The sequence below is a fragment of the Podarcis gaigeae genome, assembly GCF_964106915.1.
Source record: "Podarcis gaigeae genome assembly, chromosome: 5".
In the NCBI taxonomy this organism is placed as follows: Eukaryota; Metazoa; Chordata; class Lepidosauria; order Squamata; family Lacertidae; genus Podarcis; species Podarcis gaigeae.
In genome coordinates this window covers 85,644,355-85,670,547 of record NC_139681.1, presented here as the reverse complement: position 1 = coordinate 85,670,547, position 26,193 = coordinate 85,644,355, and the positions used below count along the sequence as shown (strand labels likewise).

General features: G+C 43.3%; 3 protein-coding genes across 16 annotated transcripts in view; 2 read left to right on the top strand and 1 right to left on the bottom strand.

Annotated features, from left to right (window-relative positions):
* The window catches only part of LRRC31 (leucine rich repeat containing 31), a gene marked incomplete at its 3' end in the record, with an annotated part of 40,259 nt that extends 28,367 nt beyond the window's left edge, over positions 1 to 11,892 (top strand). For 11 of the 12 annotated variants that reach the window (XM_083739551.1, XM_083739546.1, XM_083739553.1 and 8 more), the window contains 9 exons: positions 375 to 614; positions 1,181 to 1,300; positions 2,314 to 2,481; positions 3,120 to 3,287; positions 4,629 to 4,796; positions 5,571 to 5,738; positions 7,206 to 7,373; positions 9,958 to 10,125; positions 11,561 to 11,892. In XM_083739551.1, the coding sequence (XP_083595677.1) occupies positions 375 to 614; positions 1,181 to 1,300; positions 2,314 to 2,481; positions 3,120 to 3,287; positions 4,629 to 4,796; positions 5,571 to 5,738; positions 7,206 to 7,373; positions 9,958 to 10,125; positions 11,561 to 11,892 (1,700 nt within the window). Of the gene's footprint in view, positions 1 to 374; positions 615 to 1,180; positions 1,789 to 2,031; positions 2,482 to 3,119; positions 3,288 to 4,628; positions 4,797 to 5,570; positions 5,739 to 7,205; positions 7,374 to 9,957; positions 10,126 to 11,560 lie in introns of those variants that run through there. The other variant, XM_083739545.1, reaches the window with a different exon arrangement.
* On the bottom strand, positions 10,980 to 23,576 carry LRRIQ4 (leucine rich repeats and IQ motif containing 4). The gene is made up of 6 exons (XM_083739554.1): positions 23,476 to 23,576; positions 20,099 to 21,276; positions 18,388 to 18,561; positions 16,142 to 16,280; positions 13,753 to 13,949; positions 10,980 to 12,433 (listed from the first exon to the last, which is right to left on the bottom strand). The coding sequence occupies exons 2-6, from the start codon at positions 21,257 to 21,259 to the stop codon at positions 12,242 to 12,244; spliced, it is 1,863 nt and encodes a 620-aa protein (XP_083595680.1). The 5' UTR covers positions 21,260 to 21,276; positions 23,476 to 23,576; the 3' UTR covers positions 10,980 to 12,241.
* Positions 16,500 to 26,193, top strand: part of LRRC34 (leucine rich repeat containing 34) — a 23,223-nt gene continuing 13,529 nt past the window's right edge. For 2 of the 3 annotated variants that reach the window (XM_083739764.1, XM_083739762.1), the window contains exon 1: positions 23,526 to 23,664. In XM_083739764.1, the coding sequence (XP_083595890.1) occupies positions 23,620 to 23,664 (45 nt within the window). In that variant the 5' untranslated portion in view covers positions 23,526 to 23,619. Of the gene's footprint in view, positions 16,522 to 23,525; positions 23,665 to 26,193 lie in introns of those variants that run through there. The other variant, XM_083739765.1, reaches the window with a different exon arrangement.

Genomic DNA, 26,193 nt, shown 5'->3' with positions numbered 1-26,193 from the left:
AAAGCTCATACCAAGAACTGACTTAGTTGGTCTTTAAGGTGCTACTGGAAGGAATTTTTTTTAGTATTGATATGGTTTCCCTAAACGTTTTGTTGTGATTAAATGTATTTTTGTTTGTGAACGGCCCAGAGGACCTTGATGATTGGACAGTGTAGAAATACAGAAAAATAAGAAGAGATGGCTAGGAAGTAATTACTATGTACATACCATGGCAGGAGTTGGAATACATTCTGAACTTTCTCTTACGATGAAATTGTGTGGGCGTACATAGTACACAGTGCTTGGCCTTCTCTACCTTGTTTTTAAGGCAGGCTCAAGAGCAAGTGCTATCCGAAACACAATTTCTGCCTCTCTTTCTCTCTCTCCTCGGATAGGCGCAAAGTGGACAAGCACAGAAAAGGCTGCAGATGGCTTTTTTCAGAGATCCCCATTCAACTTCTTTAGAAGTCAGATCCAGAAGAAGAAACCCTCTGCTGAGAAAGGAGGATGTGAACAGTACCAGGGTTCAGACCACGAGGAATCCAAAGAGGAAAGTGGAAAAGGAAGTAGAGGACACAAAATGAACGGTTCCTGTTTAGAAACTCAAATGGTGGAGCAGATTTTCCCTGCACCAGGTAATAGTGATAAGAAAGTGCACTTGAAGAACAGGGACTGTCTGCCCAGGGGTCCTGTGCTCCAAGAGTAGCTCTCTGTGAGTGAAGACAGATGAAACATCTGTGAGTGAAGACAGATGAAACATCTGTGCGTGAAGACAGATGAAACATCTGTGAGTGAAGACAGATGAAACATTTTCACCCACCATATTGTCCCAATGTTTTGCAAACGGGATTGTGAGGAACTCCAAACTGAGTGAATGGGCAGTCAATTGGCAAATGCAATTCCATGTAAGCAAGTGTACAGTGGTGCACATTGGGGCAAAAAGTCATTTCACATATATACTAATAGAATGTGAACTGGCAGTAACTGACCGGAACAAGATTTTGGAGTCATCATGTGAAGATGTAGAACTGCTGTGCAGCAGATGTGAAAGCATTTTCCATGTTAATGATGATTACGAAAAACATGTTCATGATCTACCAGGAGAGAGTCTCCTGCATGATCAGAAGCATGGTTTTCAGCAAATGTTGGGATTGTTGAAAACCATTCAGGTCACTGCATTTCCGTTGTCTTGGTTCCACAGACTCAATGCTGTGTCCGCAAAGAGTCCAGAATTTCCTGGGGAAATTGGGCAAACAGGCCTCTAGCAAGGTTTTGGACTTAAATAATTGTGCATTAACTACAACAGATATAATGGAGCTGGGTGAGTATATATTTTGATACGTATCTTTTCACCCTAGTAATGGCTTCAGAGGCGTTAAATACTTGAGCGCACAGGCCTAAGGGTCAAATTTACATAAAATCTACATGTGATCATTTGTATGCCTAGATGAAAATTTAGGCTCACTGGCAAAAGGGAAAGCAAGCTTCAGCAGTCAGGGATCTACTGTGGTGTGCCAAAAGGATTTTGTGAGCACAGTGCATGGAGGTAGCCCCCTGCCCTAATCACAATCTGTTGGCAACAGCTATGGGTGTTTATTTATTTAAAAATATAGTCCCTTAATATAATCAAAATATCTAAACAATTACATAAGTTGGTAGCCCCTGCAAAGCCTCTTTCAGCCAAGTCCTGGCCATATCTGCCCCCCCCCACATGGCATTATATAAGAGTTAAGGTGGATGGGTGCGACTTGCCTCAGTTGACCTCACGGACCAAATGAGGAGGGCTGGTGGTTGACGTTTGGTCTGCCAGTGTGGTGTAGTGGTTAAGAGCAGTAGACTCGTAATCTGGGGAACTGGGTTCGCGTCTCCACTCCTCCACATGCAGCTGCTGGGTGACCTTGGGCTAGTCAAGCTTCTCTGAAGTCTCTTAGCCCCACTCACCTCACAGAGTGTTTGTTGTGGGGGAGGAAAGGAATGTTAGCCGCTTTGAGACTCCTTCGGGTAGTGATAAAGCGGGATATCAAATCCAAAACTACTCCTCCTCCTCTGCAGGCCGGAGGTTCTCTTCTTTGGTCACCTCTCTGCTGCCACCTGACTTCCCAGGCGCATGGAGGAGATGAATGGATTGGAGCCATCTTAGTCTTAAAATATCAACCCCCACCCCCTTCTTTGCAGATGTAGGAGCAGAGCTACACAGAGTTACTTGTAGTACCAATAGTACCTTGCAGCTTTTCGTATCTGCCTCAATAAACCTTAATGTGCACACACAGTTCAGTCATGCCGCCTTCACGTATATCAGCAGTGGTTTATCTCTCACTCTGCTTTCTCCCCTAGTTGCCATAATACATTTGCTGCCAGGCCTGGAAGAGATTGATCTTTCCTGGAATGATTTAATAGGAGGGACATTAAAGTCTCTTACCCTTCCATTCAAATGTCTGCAAGAGCTGAAAGTCCTCCGACTGAACAACTGCAGACTCACAGCCATGGACCTTTCGTTTTTAGGTATCATCCAGTAATTGCATAACTTACTCCGAGAGGTTATTACAGTGGGTTATTTCATTAGAGTAAATTCTAATCTGGATTGGGGGAACCTAGTCCTGCAATTCCATTTCAGACACAGGGCTTGTCCACACTTAGCTTCTGCTCTTTTCCAGGCACAGGTCCACGCTTAAAGCACCGTGCCCAGGTGTGTTGATTTTTTTTGCCCTGGAGTTTTCCCAGCAAAACCCCTCTTCATCCCTCAGTTGGAATAAGTGTCAGTTCTGGTTAACTGTGGATTGACGCTTGTTCCTACCGAATGTTAAAAGAGCAGGTTTTTGTGGGGAAAGCTCTGGAGCAAAAAGGGGCTCCCCTTTCAAACACTTTAAAGTGCAGAGCTTTAAAGAGCTTTAACGTACAAAGAGCAGAGGAAAGGTAAATGTGGATAAGGCCTAAGGCTGCATCCAGACTATGCAAATATGAGCTTGCTGAAGTAGGGCTGTAATTGGGGACACAAACCTATGTATGAATGTTCCTGAAATTATTACATTCTTGCATGTTCTTAAACCAAAGTATAAATAGTGAAAAAGTATGATGCGATCATTATTGTCTTCTGCTTCTTCAAATCAATGTATAAAATAGTATCAAATGCTTATTTACAGGGGAAGTGCTTGAAGTAATTCCTCACCTTGAAACACTAGATTTATCATGGAATACCAACATTGGTGGGAAGCTTTTTCTTCTAATACAAAAAATCCCCAAAGACAATAAACTCAAAACACTAAAAGTGATGGATTGCAGTCTAACTTCTGAAGATGGTGAATCACTAGGTAAGAGCCCATGGCATAGTGATGTAGCAGCTTTGAAGACTGTTTTAGCATTTTATTTAGATATCAGACCAAATACCACTTTGTATGGAATCAAGATTTTAAACCTGCTGCACTTGAATGCGTTAAAGAATTTGTGTGAAAACTGGCAGGTTGTGCCCTGTGATTTATGAGTTAGGGTTCTTCAAATATGGTTTGTATTGTGCCCAATTTTCCCATACGGTCATTATTGTGGCTTTCAGCAAGTAACTTATTTCAGTGGTTTCTTGCACTAGTGATTGAGATGAAAGCATTGTTTATTTATTTGATAAAATCTACATATCGCTTGATTGTAGTATGGTGTAAAACCTCGAAGCACTTTGCAAGAAATATTAATATTATAAATAAGAACCTGTTAAAAACAATTTAAAACATTTTAATGTCATGAAAATGAATAGCACGATATAAATGACAAATTGCTAGGGAGGTGTATCAAAAGATATGGTTAATCTGATCAAATCAACATTTGAAAAATTTTCCCTTACTGGTTCAACATTTAAATGAGTTCCCGTTGTTAGGTCCCTGCTCCTGCCAACCTAGCAGTTTGAAAGCATGTCAAAGTGCAAGTAGATAAATAGGTACCGCTCTGGTGGGAAGGTAAACAGCGTTTGCGTGCACTGCTCTGGTTTCGACAGAAGCGGCTTAGTCATGCTGGCCACATGACCCGGAAAAACTGTCTGCGGACAAATGCCAGCTCCCTTGGCCAGTAAAGCGAGATGAGCGCTGCAACCCCAGAGTTGTTCGTGACTGGACTTAACTGTCAGAGGTCCTCTACCTTTACCTTTAAGGTAAATTAGCATTCATTAGCATGAGTAAGGAAACTTCATAATTGGCATATGTTGTCTGATTGGCTTTGGAGAAGCATGGGCAGTCTCTCAAGATGTCTGAGGTATTGACTGGTTCATGTTTGTTACAGAAGGATAACCTTTTTCAAATCCTAAAGGGGTTAAATTTTAAAATGAGATATGTGTAGTATCTCTTCCTCCCTCCCTCCCTCTGCCCACTTCCCATTAAGAGAGATGCATACATAAAGGTTATGTGGACAACATCCAGATAACTACATCTTGGACATGACCTTAAAAAGAATATTTAGAAACTGGATAAATGAAATTATTCCCCCTTTATTTATCATAAGGCAAATAATATTTCCTTTTTCGATTAGATTTAGAACTACCTTCTTGTTTTGTTTTAAATTCCAAGTGCCCTGATTTCCTAATAATAAACCTATTTTAAATTTATTACCTTTCTCTTCCATTATCTGCTCTGAATATGTTGTGACCAGTTCATCCCTTGGCTTCTTTTCAGCTCAGCAGCTCTACAAAATCCACAGCCTTGAAGTACTGGATCTGTCAATTAACAAAAAGATAGGATATAGCCTGGAGAGTATTGCCCAGGAATTACAGCATGTCTCAGGACTGAAAGTACTTAATCTGAACAGGTGTGGGTTAAAACTAGATGGATTCAAGTGTTTAGGTAAGTTGATTGGCATCTGTCAAGAGTGTGTCTTCGGGGGTGAAGTGCAGGTGATAAATTGGTAGCTGGGACTTTTAATGATGATACTTAGCATGTGCACAGAATTTCTGACTGTTCAGATGCATTATCTGCTTGCAATCCTTACAGCAACCCTGTAAAGTACATTAATATTATTCTGCATTGCAGGGGGTTAGACTAGATGACCCTTGAGTCCCTTCCAACCCTGAAGTTCTATGATTATACCTCTACTGCAGATGGGAAACTGAAGTTGTGTTCACAGTAGAAGTTTAAAGTACTTGAAGAACATTTCCGCCCTCAAAGAGTTTGCCCCTCACAGAGCTACAATTCCCTGCAATGCTTAACAAACTACAGTACTCAGAATTCTTTGAAAGTGCTTTAAATATATTCTGCATATGCATTTGTCAACATCTGTAACTGGAAATTTTGAAATAAATGTGAATTAGAAATACATCCACAAATCCAAAATAGGGCAAAAATGCTAGAAAATATTCCCCCAAATGTGCTTCAGGTCTACTTATCAATCAGATTTTGGACAGTATTATCTAAGTGTAATTTGAAAACATTTGAAATTAAAAATATCAAATTTGAATTTTCAAATTGCCAAATTTCAACATTTGATTTAATTTTTTTTTTGCCAGCTTCTGCCAACGAAGAGAAGGAATGTGCAAAAGGACTAAAGGATGCTAACAACAGATTTCCTTGATGGCAAATTGATTATTGACAAGTTGTCTTCCTGTGCCTATTTTATTTCAGCTAGTGCCTTGCAGCACCTGCTGGAACTAAGAGAATTAGATCTGTCATGTAATAAAGAGATTGGAGGAGGTTTCAAGTACTTAGCAGCTCATTTGGCCGAGCTAAGGAACCTAGAAGTCCTGAATCTTCATCAGTGTTGTATTACAGAAGAGGACATGACTGTTTTGAGTAAGATATTGCAAAATCACTTAATCATAGAATCGTTTTTGCAAAATCATTATGTGGAATATTTAATTGGAAGATTATCTTACCTTCAATCAATCCATCTTCTCTCCCTCTAACTCAGAAATACCTCTGGCCCTCCAAATGTTGCTGGACTACAAATCCCATAATATCAGAATGTTCATTAGCTATGTTTGCATGCGCTGATGTGAGCGGGAGTCCAACAATATCTAGAGGACCACATAAGGAGCACATCCTTGGGGATCCATTCTGTGGACATGACCAAACCAGTAATGTCTTTGATTAAAGTTACAGCAAGTTTAGCCAACATGGTGCCCTCCAGCTGATGTTGGTTAACAACTCCCATTGTCCCTGACTGTTGGCAATGCTACATGGGAGTGATGGCAGCTGAAGTCCCACAATATCTGGAAGGCTATTACTTGGCAAAATAATAGGTATTATAATAAGCAATATAAGCAGCCCAGCCCAGTATTGTCTGGCACCAGCTCTCCAGGTTCTCCAACATATTTTCTAACTTGCTGATATGCCTAGGTACACTTTAGTCTTCCTCTTCCCCTTCCCCACTGCATTTCAAGTCACTTTTGAACTTGAGTGTATTCACATTGCCACCTTGGATCACACTGACATTGGCTTTTTTGGTGCGTTCCACAGTGCTTCCCCTCCACGCCAGCTGTTTCCATCAAAATGGCTTAATTAGTACAGTATCAGGATTTCTGTTTTGTGTACAAACCAGGAGGCTACAATTCTCTAAGTTCCCTGAGGAGAGTTTGGGGGAAGCTGTGACTGTTTAAAGTGGTATGATGCTGCCTTAAATGTATAATGCCAATGGGGCCTAAGTGTATGTTTGGTGGTGGGAGCAGGGTTGGCCACTCGTGTGTGTGTGTGTGTGTGTGTGTAGATATACACACAAACACTTCTGCAAACTTCAGAGTTCACCCAAACATTACAATATTTGCTTCTTGGTGGGACTGTTTTGCTACAAAGCTGTTGGCACAGTCTGACGTAGTTCATCATCCAATGGAATGTAAATAGTACTTCTAAAATACGGAGGCAGCAGGTGGCATCTGTGAAGAAGTAGTGCGTGTTCTAAGCTTGTGGCTACTGCTACATGTGGGTGCATGATCTGAAAACAACAGCAGTAAAATTCTTTTTGCTTCAAAAGTATATTTATTCATACTCAAATTTATGCAGATTTAATCAATCAATTGGTTAATATACTAAAACTGACGGGTTATTGGCTAAGGTTTATTTAATTTAGTGGCATCACTGGATTTGATGACATTTGATCATTCTTCCATTCTTCAGTTTTCAAATAACATAGTATATCAATATCCAAGAAAAGGGAGTGATAGTGTTGAGCAGGATATATTTGAATATTTTCAGCTCCTTTAGGTTGATTGTGGAGTTGATGTTTACTGTGTTGCAGCTGTACTATCCTTTGATCTTTTGCAGCCCATGTCATTCCCCTTTTGTCGAGTCTTCAGGACCTGGATTTATCGTTAAATAAAAGCATTGGGAAGTCTTCCGACCACCTTCTTAGCAGACTCCGTTTTTTACCAAAACTGAAATCTGTGCTTCTCAGCAATTGTTCTTTAAAGCATGATTCATTTGCATCTTTAGGTAAGAATATGCCTTAAAATGTTTCTAGCTTTCCTTATCTATGTCTCCATCTTACCAATCCACAGGGCTAGTATATCAATTGGACATGAATGTCAAATGGAAAGAGACAGTAATTTGAATAAACATTCCTGGGAATATTTATCAGGAGGTGCATTACAGAGCCATCTACTTTCATTAGATCTGATATAATCAAATGTATGGAAAGGGGAACAGAAGTTCAATTTCTATGCAGAGAATACATTTCATTGAAGGGCTTCTCAGTACTGAAATAACCACCTTCCATTAAAGATCTTTTGCTAGACAGAGCAGTATAAGATAATACTTAATTGTAGTATCCTCATTCTCATTCTCTCTTTCCCAGATGGCTTTGCTTTTTTTGTTTTGTTTATTCATTATTCATACATTCACTCAAGAAATAATATCCAACTCTTCATATAGGTTTCTAGTGGCAGCTTAGAGTACTAAATCAAAAGTACAATGAAAGCTTTGAAAAACGTAAAACACTACAAACCAAGAGCAGCATCATGCTTTGCCACTGTCCAAAGAATCTCTTTCAACCCCTTTCTTCTAGTCTCCAGACATCAAGAGCTCTATTTTTTGTGATCTCAAGTCCTGCTGACAGTTAATTATAGAAGTTGGCAACTTCTTTTCTTTTTCTTCATTTAACTGTGTCCTGTAAAGCCATATGATCTCTTTCTTAAGACATGATTGCATCTTTTATTGATTCCCAGATTAACAAAAACATTGCTCCATTGTCAGAAACTCAGTAGGCTTGTTCCTATCTTTGTGTTGCCCACAAGGCTGGTTCTGTTTGATCTTCCTATAACAAAGCTATAATAAAGTTGTTCTCTTATCCAAATATCTGTACTGTGGAAAAGGAACAAGACAGAGTGAAAATTAGGCACATCCAAGTCCCATTAAAATCAGTGGAACTTAATGCGCATAGGTAATGCTTATCTGTGATGCAGTTAACATGTGCACACGTAACTTTCTCTGGATTATGTCCATGATGTGCACTTCATATTGTTGGCTATTTGCAGTTTAGTAGCGCTGCAGAGAGCTTGCTGGGGAGACCATGCATTAAAAAGGGACTCAAAAATAACTTAAACAAGGTTTTAATAACAAAAACAAAAACTCCTTATACACTAAATACATCAACAATAAACCAGACCCAACCACCAACCCATCCCCCAGGGTAATGGGAGAGCTGGGTGCTGCTCCTTATATACTATACCCAATTGCTGACACAGCTTGATTAACACAACTCAGCAGCACCTGCTGTTTCACAGCTGTAAGAATGGGTCTCGTTACTTGCCCTGGCCCTTAAAGACATACACAACTTGTAAAGCAAGAATGAACCTTCACATTTTAAAGTGACCATTCAACACATATGGTGGTCACTTGAAACTGCACCCTTGGCAGCTACCTACAGAGAAGCTTGTCATGCAAACTGGGATATTTTCTCTGCATCCTTTTATGTTTGATGCAACAAAGAGAAAATCCCTTGGCCTGTGTGACAACCTGCAGCTGGATGGAGACTGCTAATGCAGATGCAGTCTTTACACTGGCCTTTGACACCTGAGATGTGTGTTTTCAAGACCCTCCCTATTCTTTTGACTGTAATCTGATTTAACTGTTCTGAATTCTGAATTTTAAATTTTTGTAACCCTTGCTGGGACTTCCGCATTTTGGATGCTTCCATATGTTTGTAGAAATCTTAATTTCAATAAAAAAATATATATGCAGTTCTTTCTGTCAGAGAGATTTTAGCACACTTGTGGCCAGAACCCCGTGCATTCTTCCTTGAGGATAACTCCCATTGAAGGCACAGTGGGACAATTTCATGCGCACACATATATGGTTAGGTTGCACATCCTTCACTGAAAGTAATTGGAGGTTGAATGTACTCAACATTGGATGGATTGTATCCCATGTGTTTTATCTCAATGTTTGAACATGGTTTAGGGGAGGTCCCTCTTAGAAAAGTATAGGAAAAGCACATTTCTGATTGCCAATATAGAGCCCAAATCACCAGGGAGGTTTGCTGCATAAGCAGCTGTGCATAAGCAGTTATGTTGCTGCTCAGCTCCCATTAATTTCAGATGAACTTTTGAAGGTAGGCCTCCTGGTTGTGAACAGAGAATGCTTGGAGGTACATTGTGCAGCTCCTCTTGGCACCCTTCCTGCACGATTTCTTTCAGGAAAAGCTCAGTCACATAGATTTGCTTTAACCACAACAATGCGCTCCAGTACAGCACTCTACTTTTGCACTGGAATAAATGACAACCATTTATATGCATGGGAGAATTGCATTCAACGATTCCAGGGGGGAAGGAGTCAAACCTGCCCTTTAGGGGCACTCCTAGCTGCTGAGACTCAAGTCACTTGAACTTCACAGACCCATTCTGGGTTTTGCTTCTTGGTAGCACTGAAGTGTGATAGAATGTTGGGAGAAGCGGGGAGAGAATGTTGTATATGGTCTGATCTATTTTGAAGATATGCAGCTGGGTGCAGAGGGTTGAATGGCACTGGACCAAGCCTATTTATTTCAGTAAGCACAAGATGTTGTTGCTAATCTTTTCAGCTGATGCTGCCCTTCACCTTCCTGAACTGGAGATATTAGACCTTTCTTGGAATAAATGCGTTGGCGGGAACCTAAAGCTGATTTTGAAAGCGCTAAACCTTGGAGCTGAGATCAAAGTGTTAAGACTAAGCAGCTGCAGCTTGGTGGATGAGGACCTGGGTGGCCTTGGTTGGTATAAAATTGTATTTCCCTTCTCCTTAGTACTCCTTGTTTTCAGACTACACGTCAGAGCTGATTTGTTCATTGGACATGAGAGACTTTTCCACAAATGGAAGGAAATCTGGCCAGTAGTATATTTTCAAATGGGATATTTCACCATGCCTATTTGCTTTATAGTGGACTCAACTCAGTGGACTATTGATCATGGACCAAGGTGGGAGATATGAAATAAATGGAATTTACCAATGCTTATGCAGAGCAAATAATGCCAGGTGATGATCACTATAGGCTTATTTATTAAATTTTTAAGTCTCTTTATCTTGCCCAAGGCAACCCAAAGCAACTTACAACCAAACAACCCACATAGGTACATAAAAACCAAGTGGTGGAAGAAATACATTAAAAACATCCCACCTACTTCTAAAAGGCCAGAGATAGTTACAGAGGCAAGTTTTTGCCTGGCACCTAAAGATATGCAGTCATACCTTGGCACTCAAACGGCTTGGCTCCCGAACATATCGGCTCCCAAATGCCGCAAACCCGGAAGTAAGTGTTCCAGTTTGCAAACGTTTTTCAGAAGCCGAACTTCTGACGCAGCTTCTACTTGAGTGCAGGAAGCTCCTGCAGCCAATCGAAAGCTGTGCCTTGGTTTTTGAACGGTTTCAGGAGTCGAACGGACTCCCGAAACTGATGAAGTTTGAGAAGCAAGTACCACTGTATAACAATGGCGCCAGGCTGGGCAAGCATCCCTGGGGAGAGCATTTCACAAGCTGGGAGCCACTGCAGAAAAGCCAGTTCTCGTGCTGTCACCCTCAGGACCCTCTGGCTTGTCCACACAATGCACTGAACATATATACAAGCTGTCTATGCATGAACAAATGTTTATGTGATAATGTGTACACTTGTTAATTTGTACTGCTGTAACTTTGTACATACATACACAGACTCTACACCCATTGAACATTTCATGTGAATTAGTACAGGGGTACCTCGGGTTACATACGCTTCAGGTTACATACGCTTCAGGTTACAGACTCCGCTAACACAGAAATAGTGCTTCAGGTTAAGAACTTTGCTTCAGGATGAGAACAGAGATCATGCTTCGGCGGCGCAGCAGCAGCAGGAGGCCCCATTAGCTAAAGTGGTGCTTCAGGTTAAGAACAGTTTCAGGTTAAGTACGGACCTCTGGAACGAATTAAGTACTTAACCTGAGGTACCACTGTATGAGTGTACAACGTACCTTTGGTGAACACAGGTACACAGGCTTTACACTCATCCAATGTAATGCATGAACACCCCAATCTCATTTTTCTCTATGATTTTTCTCCTTCCAAAGTACCACTTCCTTTTTTTCTGATACAGAAGTCCCTTCACCACTTGAAAGCATGTACAGTATATTTTGAAAACCAATGTTACCTACTGATGAACTGGTTGCTTCTTTCAGGCCTGGTCATCCAAGCTGGGCATCTGGCTCAACTACAAGAACTGGACCTTAGTTATAACAACCAGATCTCTGACCAAGGATGGACAATGTTCTATCAAGACATAGTTGGCCTTGAGCAGCTTTCTGAACTGGATGTCAGCCGTCGTCCGTCATCGCGTGGCAACTGTGGTGAATGGTTAGGCAAACTTTTGGCAGCACTGCTGAAGCTGCCCCAGTTCACGGAGCTAGGGCTGCAAGGCTGGGTTCTTTCTGAAGTTCAGCAAAAGCAACTGGAACATTTTAATCGGGACAATGAACGAAATGTTCGCTTTGATGTTTGGTATGGAGCATGATGTCTTGTGCCAGTGTAACAATCTATAGCTGGTGGCCCAGAGCCTCAGCACGCAGTTCCTATAGCCTTACCTGACAGAATGCAGTGGGGTAGAGAGAGACAAGCACCAGAATTGAGAAACTGAAGCCCTGATCTCAGTGAAAATCCTACTCAGCCCCGCCTTGTGAGTCATTTTTCGCCACACAGGATGCAAGACTCGCCTTGCTGGACCATTTCTCCCCACCAAGAGGAGTTTGTGGCTTGAGCAAAAGAAAATACTATCTTGATCTGAGAAAATGACTTTCTATGAGTCCTTTTCTTTTCTTGCTTGTATTTATTCCCCTGGCCCTTTAAGGTACCACAGAATGCAGTTATTTCTTCTTGCCCTTGCCCTTGTCCTTTTCCTTGCCCTTGTCTTTTCCTTTTCCTTTGTCTTTTCCCTTTTTGTCTTTCTCCTTCTTCTTCTCTTTCTTCTCTTTCTTGCCTCTCCTGATCATTTTCAGGATCTCGCCAAAGGCTCCAATCCCTCTGCGCACCATCAAGCCTCGCCACCAAGCCTGGACCTTTGAGGGAGAAACAACCACATAAGCATTAAAAGGGGGGGGGGAGAGCAGCTGTTTGTAGGGATGGAAGAAGAATTAGTTCATTTTGTTCTTACTGCAAACTGACCAGTTTGGTGGCTGCAAACTTGCTACCAGATTGGAGCACATCTCTGCTTCTCTGGATTTTACAATGCAGTTTTGGTGTGCAAAAAAAGTGCACACAGAAATAGGTATTTTACTGTCAAAATGCATGTTATGGAGACATGCATTGAAAAAATATATATTTTAGCGGAAAGACATACAATAAGGCATACAATTTAAGCTGAACTTTTCATACATTCTTTTAAAAAATGCACAATATGGGATGGAAGAGACCCGGGGCTTTTTTTCAGCTAGAGCTCACCAGAGCTCAGCTCAGGCACCTTTCAGGTGGGCACCATGGCCGCTCTAAGAGAACAAGGGAGAAGTTCATGGTGAACAGACCTACGATTAAATAATGAAGCTGAAATGGGACAAACCTAGGCTGTTCTGTCCATTCCTAGCTATTTGTTTTTCAGATTTCAAATGTTGGCACATAAAATGGATGCTGTGTTCCCGCTTTCCTCCCAAGGCTCAGTCATGTGGACAAAAAATCCCTTGCAGGAATTCTTCTGGCACCACTCCCCCTTTTGCTACTCCCGCATACAGTACTCCATTAGGACTCCTGAATTAGGAGGTCTCCAGAGTCAGTAACCTCTGTGCTTGTTCTCTCCAAAGAACTGTCCTCCTCAACATCATGGACCCTTTACATCACTATGTTGGGCCATCAGCAGAGCCCTGAGGGAATTAACCAAGAGAAGGAGGTATGCTGGCTTATATGCCAGGGGGCTGCCCCTTTAAAAGTGGTCCTAGAGTTTGTAGGAGCCTGTAGGTGGTGTTTGCCAGCCTCGTGCCTTCCATGCTTTGGGTTAGAACTCCCATCAGGTTGTCCAAAACACCAGATTAGCAAAAGCTGCCATGTTCACTTGGAGCTCTCAAAGGTTCTGCTACTGACTGCCTGCCTGCCTTGTCTCACCAGCTTCTTCTCAAAGTCAGGAGGAAAATACTCTCCTGCCTGATCAGACCTGCTCCTTTCTCCCTTGTTCTTTTCTCTGTTATGCCGCACGTTCCCCACACTCCTCTAATACCAAGTCATACCAATGTGCCGGGAGATAATGCATCCTAATTGGAATATTTTCCGGTGGGGGTATCTGCTACTTTGCTTCCGCTATTTAAAATCCTGTGGCCCACCCACAGTTCCACTGAATTGTCACTACAACATGCTGCAGACCCATGTGGCTTTTTGTGTGTGTTCTCTGTACCGTTATGGTCAAGGCCTTTTCGTATCTTTCATCTCGCAAGTACTGCATGGTGACTTGCAACCCTTGGCTAAAGATTTCCACCGCTGGGAACATCAGAGGGTTTCCTTCAAGTGTCAGAACCTGCAGTTTCTCTAGCTTATCCAGATTCTCCGGGACTTGAAATAACTGATTGGAATGAAGAAATAGCTTTTGCAACTCTAAACACAAGAGAATGATAAAGGTGAATATGATGCATAAGCAACATCCATTTCATGTTTATTTGCAAACTAAATGTTTGAGTATTATTATTGTTATTAATATTAATATTACAAGTGCCAACCTACCAAGGTTTTTCTTTTTTCCTTTGGTTGACAATAAAAATAGGCTCAATTGAATAAGGACTCTAGATTCCTTATGTACCAAGTAGCTTAGAGGACAGCTAGGGAAGCTGTGTTCCTTCCAGGTGTTGCTGGATTTCAACTCCCATCAACTCTAACCAACAAAGCCAATGCTTGGGGATGATGGTGGTTCTACAGCAACCTCTGGAGTGCCCAAAATTGCATAGGAGGGTAATCCCTGCTGTGAAGAGGGGCAGAAACAGAGGAGCATGGTAGCCCATGAACACCATGCATTAAATGAGACACAGTCAGCAGGGCTGAGAGAAACAGTTGGCTCAGGATCAAACTACAAACGGGCCAAAGCTAAGTGGTAGAGCATCTGCTTTGAACACAGAAGGTCCTCTGCATCTCCAGATTGGATGGGGAAAAACCCTTGTCTGAAAATCCAGGAGAACCACTGCCAGTCAGTGCAGACAATACTGAGTTAGATGGATCAGTGGTCTGATGGTATAAGATAGTGACCTGTGCTTCCTATGGCTTGAATCTCCCAATTACTTTTGATTTTACAAAAAGCAGGTTCAGGAACCGCCAACCAAGTTTGGGAGAGTTAACGTGGGGGGGAGAGGTTAATCCTTTCCCCCAAACAATTTCCTTGTTAATAATCAACTCCTGACCTAAAGCTGTCATTTGCCCTGATTGGAAAAATGCAAAGACAATTGTGTGTCTGTAAGGCCCACCACCCTATTCCCAGTTGTGGCAAATAGTAGGTTTTTTGGGGGGTGGGGGCACTGATTTCCAGCAGGAAAAGTCAACAATAAAAGGTTAACCCACTTGTGCTGTGATCGTAGTCTGGACTGAACCTGCTTTTTGTAAAAGAAAAAGATGCTGGGAGTCACTGAGTTTGGCCTTCATATAGACTGCATCCTGCCTTGGGGTAAAGCACTCTGGTCTGTGTTCCCTCTGGGCACCTCCAAACTGTCAGTATTTTGTGGGAGGGATTCAGGTGCATCCCAGGAAATCGAGGTTTGCACAGTTAAAGGTGATTAAAGTGCTCAGTCATCCTGGCACAACAAACCCACTTTTTACAAAGTCCAGTGCCATCCTAGCACAACAAACCCATTTAAAAGTGTTACGTAATCCTAGCACAACAAATCCACTTTTTTACAATTACTCTAGTGACAGGGAAATGCACTGAATAGTGTGAGATGAATGTATGATTAACTGAAAGATGTATAAAAACAGTCCAAGCAAATCAGAAACAATGCTCAATAAAGACCTACAGAGATCCCTTCCTGCAAGTACACAACATTGGGACGGGTTGTGTTCCATCCACATGGGAATGGACCTTTCTCCTTACGGTACAGAAGACTGGCTAGCAAGTGTGTGTGCAATGCCTAGAGGGATTTCAGGATGGAGAGGAGAAGGGAGCAAGGGGGGAACAAAACCCCCAGTGGTCAAGGAGCTTCAGTGGTCTGTATAAGTCCTACACAAGTAGTCTGGCAGAGGAATCCTAGCCCCAGGCAAAGAGTGGGGTGTGACAGGGCAACCTATTCACCACCCAGACACATGCCAGCTAGGAGAGAAGGTGTTTGATGGGAGGCAAAACCTTGCTGTTTTATGCCAGCCTGGAGCTGATGGAGCTATCAGAATCAGATTGGGTTTGATGTCAAGTGACAGCTGTGGATTTCTCCCCTGGAACACCCCTTTTTGAGGCTTTCTGTAGGCCTACCACCAGCGAGAATCCTATGAAGGGTACTTCTTCTTGCCCACACTTTTAGCAGGTGGAACAGGGAGTTGTGCACTGGAGGGGTGACCCCAACTGAGCTGTTTTGGGCTGGAGGAGGGAGATCTCTGCCCCACTGAAACCTCACCCTCCACCCGCAGCAAGGCAAATCAGGAGTATGAATTGCAGCCTAAATTATGCAAAGCAAGAATGTATTTAAAATTTAACTTTGGAGGAAATTGGGACTTGAAAGACATTATAAGGGGTTGACAAGAGGCACCCTTGGCAAAGGAAGCTATGGCTGTGAATTCTGCCTTCGTGCAGAGTCTGCTTTTATCTATCCTTTTACCTTGTAGTTCACATATGTGATCAGGTAGCTCTATGAGATAGTTGTTGTGAAGGTCAAGTACTTCCAACTTATGCAGTGAGCCTATGCTTGAGGGAAGATACTCCAAATCGTTGTTCTCAAGGTACAATTCTTTCAGGTTCTGGGGGAGGAAAATACACGTAATTTGCATTTTGAATATATATTTGTGTAGAGACTCACCTGTGTTCTCTGTAAGGTAACTTACAATTTATGGAATATAACCTACCACTCTGTTAGACGGAGAAGGCATCTCCAATCTTTTTTTCTTCTCCATTATTTTTGCAGGGGAAGGGGCTGTAGCTCAGTGGTAGAGAATCTGCTTTGCATGCAAAGGCTCCAGAATCCATTGCCAGCAACTCCAAGTATGGTTAACTATTTTCCCTGCCTGGAACCCTGGAATGCCCCTGGTGGTCACTGTAGACAATACTGAAATACTAGTAGATGGACCAATGGGTCTGATTCAGTATAAAGCAAATTCTGATATTCCTGAAGAGTCTCACCAAAAGCACAACAGGATAAAAAAAAATAAGCAAATGTTCCTTTTCAGGTGCTGGTCCCACTGCTTAAATTTTTTGGTCCTCGCCAGTTTATTACTTATTGTGATGATTTTAAATGCCATTAACCATAATGAACATCAGTTTGCCATTATTCTAACAATTTAAACTTGCAACCATGAACAGTGCATACACTATACCTTTAAAGAACATTCAAAGCACTTTCTTTCCCTCAAAGAATTCTGAGCACTGTAGTTAAAGCATCACTGTGTATTTCAAATATGCATTCTGAACATCTCTACTAGAAAATGCAGTTTGTGTTCTTCAAGAATAGATCCAAATCGGCTATTGGAGAAATCCTCTCAAATCCAACAGCCCAGCCCCCTAATTATGTTTTCATAGAATCATAGAGTTAGAAGGGACCCTGAGAATCATCTAGGCCAACCACCTGCAATGCTGGAATATGCTTTTGGCTTGACTTGGTAAGTTCTGCAGTGCTGGCCTCTATTAAGTGGCAAAACTTTGCATCCCATATTTTGACAGCTAGCTGTACCAGTGCCCCAATTTTTAAAGACCTTGCAAATAGGCAGTGTTGTGGGCAGGGCCAGCATGGAGTGTCCGGCTCGCTGCTGCCATGCCTCCGCTATGGGCACACCCTACCTCTTTTGCTACCATGGGTGCCCCTACCGACTCAGGGGCTTCTCTGCTGCCTCTGCCTTAGGTTTGCCCCACCCTCAGCTCATCCTCATGGAGGAGGCAGCCAGGGTGTGGCAGTGGTGAGCTGCATCAAATGGCAAAGCGTCCCAAGGCGGCCCTATTTGTGAGATATGTGTGTACCAGATTGCAGGTTTCTGCATGGCATGGAAGTCTTTCTAATCTTTCTGGCTTCAGCAAGACAAAGTGAGGCGGCTGCCTCAGGCAGCAAATTCTGAGGAGCAGAAAGTGGTTGCAAAGGTATGTCATGTCTGCAGCTCCTAAGCTAACTTGCTGCCCTGGGGTGAAGTGGGGGACTCTGCTCCATCATCAGTGCTGAAGTAAGACTCAACTACCAGTCTAGTCAGTTTTTGTGGGGAATGTGCCACTTTGTTCTTCGCCTCAGGCAGCAAATAGGCTTTGGCTGCTCCTGTCCTGGAGGAATGCTTTATATCCCGTTTCTAACATCTCTGGGCCAATCTAGACATAATACCATCAATAACAATTGCACAAATTGCTTTTTTAAAAGTAAATTGCAGATACAGTAGGAATGGGGGCTGGCCTGGATCAGAAACCTGACGTGGGGTAGGTGGAACTCCTACTTCCAACGTGATTGGCTGTCTAAACTTCCAAGCTGCAAATCATAACTCAGAGTTTAAGGGCCAATGGCAGAGGCCCAAATCCTGAAATGTTCTGTAATTGGACATCATGTATTGAACCAGAACATAGGAGCTCAGAATCCTTAGTCCAGATTCAAGCTCAGGCAAACACAGACCACTGAATACATAACACTATGGAAGTGCCATTAACCAATTTTGCATTACGCCACACCCCCATAGCAGCCCTTTTCTGTTATATCACACATCCCATGGCAACCATTTTATGACTCACTCCCACAGCGCATTATTGAAATCTCAAATGTGCCCACTGGTCCGAAAAGGTTTTATGTTATATGTTGTCTGTGTATTCACATACATATATATTTCTTTGGGCAACGAGGGAGGGCTACTTTTGAGATCCGAAACTTGCTCATTTTCTTACCTCTAACTTACTGATGCCTTCTGGTATTGCTGTAAGCTTGGTTCCCTGGTCTTGCCCCATGTACAGTTTCTCCAGCGATTCAATTACAAGTATTTCTTCCGGGAACGAGGTGAACTTGTTGCCAGTCAGACTAAGGCATTTCAGCTTACAAAGCCTGAACACTGCTGGAGATAGCTTCACACACAATTTATTGAAACATATAAATATATAGATTTCTCAAACTGCAACACTCCACTACAAGTCAAAGAAATGAGCGTTATTATCCTCCCATAGCAGGGTACAGAAAGCTGGGTGCAAATCTTCCTGTGACAAAACCTCAAACTCCTTTTAGGACAAGAAGTGGGAGTTCTGCTGCTTGGGATTCCACCTGCAAAACTCCACACACACCCAGCTGTCAGTATAGTCCATGCCCCCTGGGCTGGTTTTGCAGGGATGAGTGTCTCCCCAGATGGCTTCTCCACCACCACAAGACATTTGATTGCAATTAGGCAAACCTTGAGTTTCTCCACATTTCCCTAATTCTTATTGTTTTATTATCTGCATGATTTATTTTTATGTACACCGCTAATCATAAAGCGATAAATATATAAATAAGAATGGCTGCTGATAGCGGGACCAGCAATGGGGGAACTTAGATCACTATTAGTATGCTGAAGTGGGACCTGCAACAAAATGTTACAAAATGGACTGCTCCTGTACAGAATTCCAGCTAGCCAGCTGTCTCCCTTTTTCCCCATTATTGGCTCCCCCTGAACTTATACACATGCATGCACGTAAGGAGTGCCAGCTTGGCCCTGCCACTGTGCGTGCCATGCAGCATGCATGGCCCTCGCACAGAAATTTGTGGGTGCCCAGCCCCTTCAGGGAGTTGGTACCTGTGATGCACACACACAACCAACTGTCAAGTCCAGGGGTCGGCAACCTAAGGCCCATGGGCCACAAGCGGCCCACGGGGGTTGTTTAACCAGCCCACGAGCCACAACTGAACCGAGCCACCCACTTGGCGAGTCCCTGCGCTAAACCGACGCGGCACAGCACGGTGCCGGAAATCACGTCTGTGCAGATGCAGACATCAGAAATTGCGGGCACATGCGCTCACGCGCTCCAGCCCACGGAGGGATCTCCGCTGGAGTGAACCGGCCCAGGCAAGGTAAACCCTGCCATCCCCTGGTCAAGTCAGTATCTCCTGCCCGCAAAGCGTGCTGTTTGAGTTCTCCCCACACCAACCTACCCCTTAAGAACCCACTCCTCAAATATTGGGTTTCCCCAAGCCTGCAAATCCTTAACTCTGTGAAGATGAAGGTTGGGAAGGTTGGGAAGATGAAGGCTGGGAATCTCTATGAGGAGCCCCTCCCACATAGATGGTGCTGTAATAATAGGGTATCTCAGAGTCTCATTGCCTGCTTAGAGAAGCCAAGACTGACAGAAGTTCAGGAAGTTGATTACCTGCATTCAGGTAATCCGGAAAATAAACAGGCATACAAACATTAAAGAGAGATTTCTAAAAGCAGTTTACAATTTTTAAATTATAAACTCCTTGGTCTAAGGCTTTTTCTTCTTCTTTTTGCTTGTATCACTCTGCAACACTGCTCCAGGGATGCTAGCATAATGGCCCCACCCACCCCAGTGAGTGACATCTGCTGCTAACATGTGTTGTTTTGCCCTGGTGCCCCTGCTTTTTTAAAAAAGGTTTTAACTGAATTTCAATTACCTCACATAGTAAATTGTCATCAAGTAACAACACTTCCAGATTTTCCAACGAACAAATCTCTATTGGAAACACCTCTAGAAGATTTTCACTTAGATCTAGTACTATTAAGCTGGTTAGCTTGGCAAAAGAAGGATGCAGCGCTTCCAGGGCACAATTTTTCAAGTAAACCACAATGAGCGACCTCCAGCGGCGAATCTGGCGTGGAAAAGTTGCCAGGCTATTCCGAGACATTGAAAATTCCTTCATTTCTGTCAGTTCCTTAAAAGATCGTGGAAGTTTGCGCAGGAGGTTACTGGACAAATCAAGCACAGATAGGTTTGGGCATTTACTCATTGTATCAGGTAAAGATGCTAGGCTGTTAACTGCAACAAAGAACTGGGATAATTTTTGCAGGGAGGAAATCTCTTCTGGAATGAGGCTCAGACTATTTTCTTCTAGGTCTACTATTTCTAAATTAGAGAGTTGAAAAAGTTCTGGTGGGAAATTTTCAAATTTGTTCTTCTTTAGATAAATCTCTTTCAGTTTGGTCAAATTGACAATTTCCTTGGGAAGGCAATTCAGATTGTTACTAGAGAGTCCCAGCAATTCTAGATGATGGAGGTGTTTGCAGATTTCCACTGGAAATTCCTCCAGGTTGACATCATATAATCTGAGCTGGCAAAGTGCCCTCAATTTACTAATGATATTCAGTGAACTCAGAGGGAGTGGATTACTGCTTAAATCCAAGCTCTGAAGACTTTTCAGTTCTCCAAGTTCCTCACATAGGTCTTGTATGTTGTTCTTATTCAAATAAAGGACTTTCACATTTCTAAGCCGATTTATACTTTCTGGGATACTACTGATTATATTTCTCTCCAGATGCAATTCCTCCAAGTCTTCCAGTTCAAAAACCTGCCATGGGATGGTTTCCAGTTTTTTGTTGGCCAAATCAAGAAAAAAGATGCGGTCTGTGATCTGCACTGGCACAACCACCTCCTCTTTGGGTTCTTCACCTGCCAACCTTTCCTCTATTACCTCTTCAACACCAACATCAGCACCAACAACAACATTAACCTCTTCTTGTGTCTCTTCCGCGTCATCCTCTTCCAGAATGGTGGCCCATTTTTCAGAGAGTTGGGACACTATTTCGGCGGTAACAAAACTCTTAGAGGTAGCAATCATTGTAAACCTGGTTTTGGCTGCAAAAAAAAGTGGAATGAAATTGGAGGCATTCCTTTAAACCACGTTTAATGAAGAATAAACAAAATATGTTGTTTTCATTCATAAATCCCAACTATTTCTTGAGTACTGGGCAGTGTAAATGATGTTTAGGATACGGCGCTGAATCCAGGAAGATTCAGGTAGGATTTGAATCTCTTCCCAAATTTTGGGGATGTTGTGCTTGAACTAGTGTTGTTGTGGAGAAATGGTTCTGCGAGAAATGTAGGAGGAATTTTTGGCACTTAACCTACTCTTGAGCTGAAGTAAAAGAATCTAATCATGTGAACTTAACCAAATCAAGATTTTTGGGTTATATTATTACATGCTCCCTACTTTGCCAAGCAGTGAAAAGTTCCAAACTCCCTGAGTTTTGGTTTCCTTGGGAAGGGAGCATTTTTGTAACACTGGATGCCCCTCCAGGTGTCCTGTTTCTAGTGCACTCATGATAATTTGTGGTCATGAAGCCATTGAGGTAGTTATATGCAATCCTACTTTCAATATTGTCTGTCCCTACAAGAGTTTCAGGGTGGATATACTCTGCTTTATTTCCAGTCAGTGCAGGTCCTATAGCTTCCTGCTGAAATTCTGTAAACATTTCATACCACAAATGTGTGTGTTTTGTCTTGCTTTTGTTGCATAATAGTGCAAGAGTTCCCCTCCAGACAGCAATAATACAGTAACATTGGGAAAACATCACAGATCCCAAAAGGAGAGATGTATATACCCCACAATGCCTCAACTTTCAGCTAATCTCCAAATATCTCCTAAATATTCGCTCACTGAGGAAATGTCAGCCAATCATTCTGAACCATTAACTAACAAAGGAAGGCCAACAGTAATATTTAGTAGGTTTGTTCCACATTGTGACTAGCAGAAGAGGATAAATTATAAAGTATATCCAAACGCGGGTGGCGCTGTGGGTTAAAGCCTCAGCGCCTAGGGCTTGCCGATCGAAAGGTTAGTGGTTCGAATCCCCGCTGCGGGGTGCGCTCCCGTTGCTCGGTCCCAGCGCCTGCCAACCTAGCAGTTCGAAAGCACCCCCGGGTGCAAGTAGATAAATAGGGACCGCTTACTGGCGGGAAGGTAAACGGCGTTTCCGTGTGCAGCTCTGGCTTGCCAGAGCAGCGATGTCACGCTGGCCACGTGACCCGGAAGTGTCTCCGGACAGCGCTGGCCCCTGGCCTCTTGAGTGAGATGGGCGCACAACCCCAGAGTCTGTCAAGACTGGCCCGTATGGGCAGGGGTACCTTTACCTTTACCTATATCCAAACATACGAACAAATAAATAAATATTTTTTCTTTACTGATATTGTGAATGATGAGAACTTGAATCAAGAAAAAAGAAAATGGCTTCTGAAGCAGTATACCTACTTTTGAGCCACCCTACTGTATAAACATAGGGACGCAGGTGGACTTGCCGATCAGAAGGTCGGCAGTTTGAATCCCCGTGATGGGGTGAGCTCCCATTGTTCGGTCCCAGCTCCTGCCAACCTAGCAGTTCGAAAGCATGTCAAAGTGCAAGTAGATACGGTAAATAGGTACCACTCCAACAGGAAGGTAAACAGCGTTTCCGTGCGCTGCTCTGGTTCACCAGAAGCAGCTTAGTCATGCTGGCCACATGACCCGGAAGCTGTCTGTGGACAAATGCCGGCTCCCTCGGCCTATAGAGCGAGATGAGTGCTGCAACCCCAGAGTCATCCGCAACTGGACCTAACGGTCAGGGGTACCTTTACCTTTACTGTATAAAACAGCAAACAATGGCAAGAAGGAGGAGGGAGCATGGCTGATTGCAAACTTGGAATGATCTTCAAATAAATTTTGCTCAGAGTAGACCCCACTGAAATTAATGACCCTGACTGGGATCCATTAATGTTAATAGGTCTTCTCTAAAACTTAAGTTGAATGCCATCCTTTTTGTATTGGGAACTGTAGTTTGTTAAGGGTGCTGGGAACTGTAGCTTTGTGAGGGTTAAACTAGAGTTCCCAGGATTCTTTTGGGCGGGGGAGGGGGGACCCATGTGTTTTAACTGTCTGATATGGATGCGAAGCTGGGAATCGGTGGCAGTAGCATCCCGAGGTTGTCTTCCACCCCAGTTTCCCCTAACCTCAGAGTTTCTTCCTGAATTCTGACCCAACTGTCAAAATTCAAACGGAGTGAATGTGATTCGTTCACGTACCTCTGATGTCATAAAAGTACTTGGGATGGATGGCTCTGTCTGATCTTCAATAGGCAGGCTCCGATATGAGAGGAAAGGAGAGCTGTGAGGAGGAGAGGCTGATGAGCTCACATTTACCTCAGATATCATAATAATACCACCACCATGACCATGGACAGCTTCCTCTTGGAGTTGGCCTCAACCTCACAGGTAACAGTAAAAGCAGGGGAGGGGTGGGGTGGGGAGCTGTAGAATCAGAGAAAATTTAATATATAGCAACCAAATTGCATCCTGGCGGTGGCATAATGACTGGCAGTATGGTGCAGTAGGTAGAGCCTTGGCCCACGGAGACGTTTAGATCCTGAAACTCACTGTGGCATTATGTAAAGTTGTGTTCTCCTTGCCTAATTTACTTCATAATGACTGGCAGTATGGTGCAGTGGGTAGAGCCTTCGCCCACGGAGACGTTATCTAGATCCTGAAACTCACTGTGGCATTATGTAAAGTTGTGTTCTCCTAGCCTAATCTACTTCACAGGTTGGTTTTGAGGTATATGTACCACATTCATTTCCTGGGAGGAATGGGAGAGTAACCCTCCATAACGAGAAGGCGTAATCTTCTTGTTGTTTTGCCTGAATTCCTTGCTTGTACGAAACCTCCAAGCAGCCTTGCATCTGGCACCTTGAAAACAGGTCCAGTTATTACAAACAGGAAAGAAAGCCTTACATAATTTAATGTGATCTTTTAACAGCTGCCAATGTATTACACAACTTTTCTTGGCTATTTTATACCTCTTGTCCAGGTTGTCTCAAGGGCAGGTACCTCTGTTTACCCAAACCTAATTATACTACTGAACACAAATAATTAATTAGCATACCGTTTAATGCCAAGACAGGTCCATGTTGGAGGCACAAACGGATCTGCAGCAGATCCGCTCCATTCATTTAAAGCATTCCAATTCACATTTTAAATACATGCCTTCCCCCAAAGAATCCTGTGAACTGTACCTTTCTGCTCACAGAGCTTCAGCACCCTTAACAGACCAGAGTCCCCAGGAATCTTTGAGGGAAGTTTTGTGATTTAAACACATGTTGGATATGCTTTAAATGTATGGTCGGAATCTGTGTCCTGGTGACTGGCTTTCATAGCTTTGCAGAGGAAGAGTTCCCAATCAGGAAGAGACATCCTGTGTCCAAAGTTTTGCTGTTCACCACCTTCATAGTATGTCTTCTGATTCATACTATCTTGCAAGCATCTCCTGCTGTTTTGTCTAGATTTGCCTGGAATTTTATATTAACAGCTACAAGCTAGGGCAAGGGAAAGAGGAAAAAATATTCAGTGGCTAAGAATAAGGGGCTGCAGTGGCTAGCACACCATTTCACTGCTGCTTCCCAACAAACAGAAGCATCATTAATAGTGCCAAATAAAGAAATATGGACAAACGTGTTAAATTGGCATAACTTACAAGGGGGTGTGCAGTATCCATCTTTGGACTTGAAAACACAGCCTGTAACCATCCTCGGTTGTCTTTGCACAGCAGACCCCCATCTAAAACAGGGCAATAGTCTGCAACAGTGGGTTTCAAACTTTTCCAGAGTACTGACTTCTTTGGATGTTTATCATAGAATAATAGAATTGTGTGTTGGAAGTGGTCCTGAGAGTCATCTGGTCCAACCTCCTGCAATGCAGAATTCCTGCCCACAGCCATCCTAGGGTGGGCTCAAACCGCCAACCTTCTGGTTAAGAGCCGGGCATACTAGCCCAATGCACAACCCGAGATCTCTATGGTTCCTCAATTTGAAAATAAGTAACTATGGACAAACTTCATGATGGGCACCTCGTCTGTCATTACTGATATTCCCTTGCAAGTGATGCTTAGCCCCAGTGCATTAACTCCATGTGCTCTGTGGCCCTCCAGACAGAGGCTGTTGTACTTCAACTTCCCTCAGCCCCAGCTGGCATGGCCAATGGTCATAGGGATAAGGAGAGCTGTAGCCATACTGGTGCCAAATGTATTGCTTGTATTTCCTTTGGACCACATCAGCCAGGCTGGGGGGTGGGTCTTGTTGTCTAGGGCTGGGCAGCCCAGGACCTCCATACACACTGCCCAGGCTTGCACTCCACACAGGTCACTTCAGGCGCTGCGATTCTCCTGCAGTTCGACTTCCCTCCCATGGTTTTCAGAGACAGAGGGATGCCAACAAAGAATGTTCAACAGCATCTGGAGGGCAACAGGGTTCCGGTCCCAGGTGCTGAGGCTCAAAATCCAGCCCTTTCAGCCTTGCTATCTGGTCCTTGGGGTTCTACCCATTCTACCCTCCCTCCTGAGCCACACCGCTCACCTGCCCTGCTTTGCACAATCAAGTATATTTGACTGCTTGGAATATTTATTTAGGGGATAGAGAAGGGCATGCAAGTTTGAAGAAACTAGCCTACTGGGTAAAAATCACATTTGCTGCTTTGCCCACTTTCCCATCTCATCCTACCCCCCACACCCCCACCACATGCCCACCCCGCCCCGGAGGGAATAGGGTACCCAGAGAGAAAAAGGCTAGTCACCCCTGCCCTTAAAAGTCCTAAGGGCATGGGCTCAGCCCTTTATGTGTTTTATAGCATGAGTAGTTTGGAGGTCATCCTCTCTCAACCTCACGGGAGCACTTCTTGCTAACCTCATCTGTGTGGGCACTAGCTGTAACGTAAAGGTAAAGGGACTCCTGACTATTAGGTCCAGTCGTAACC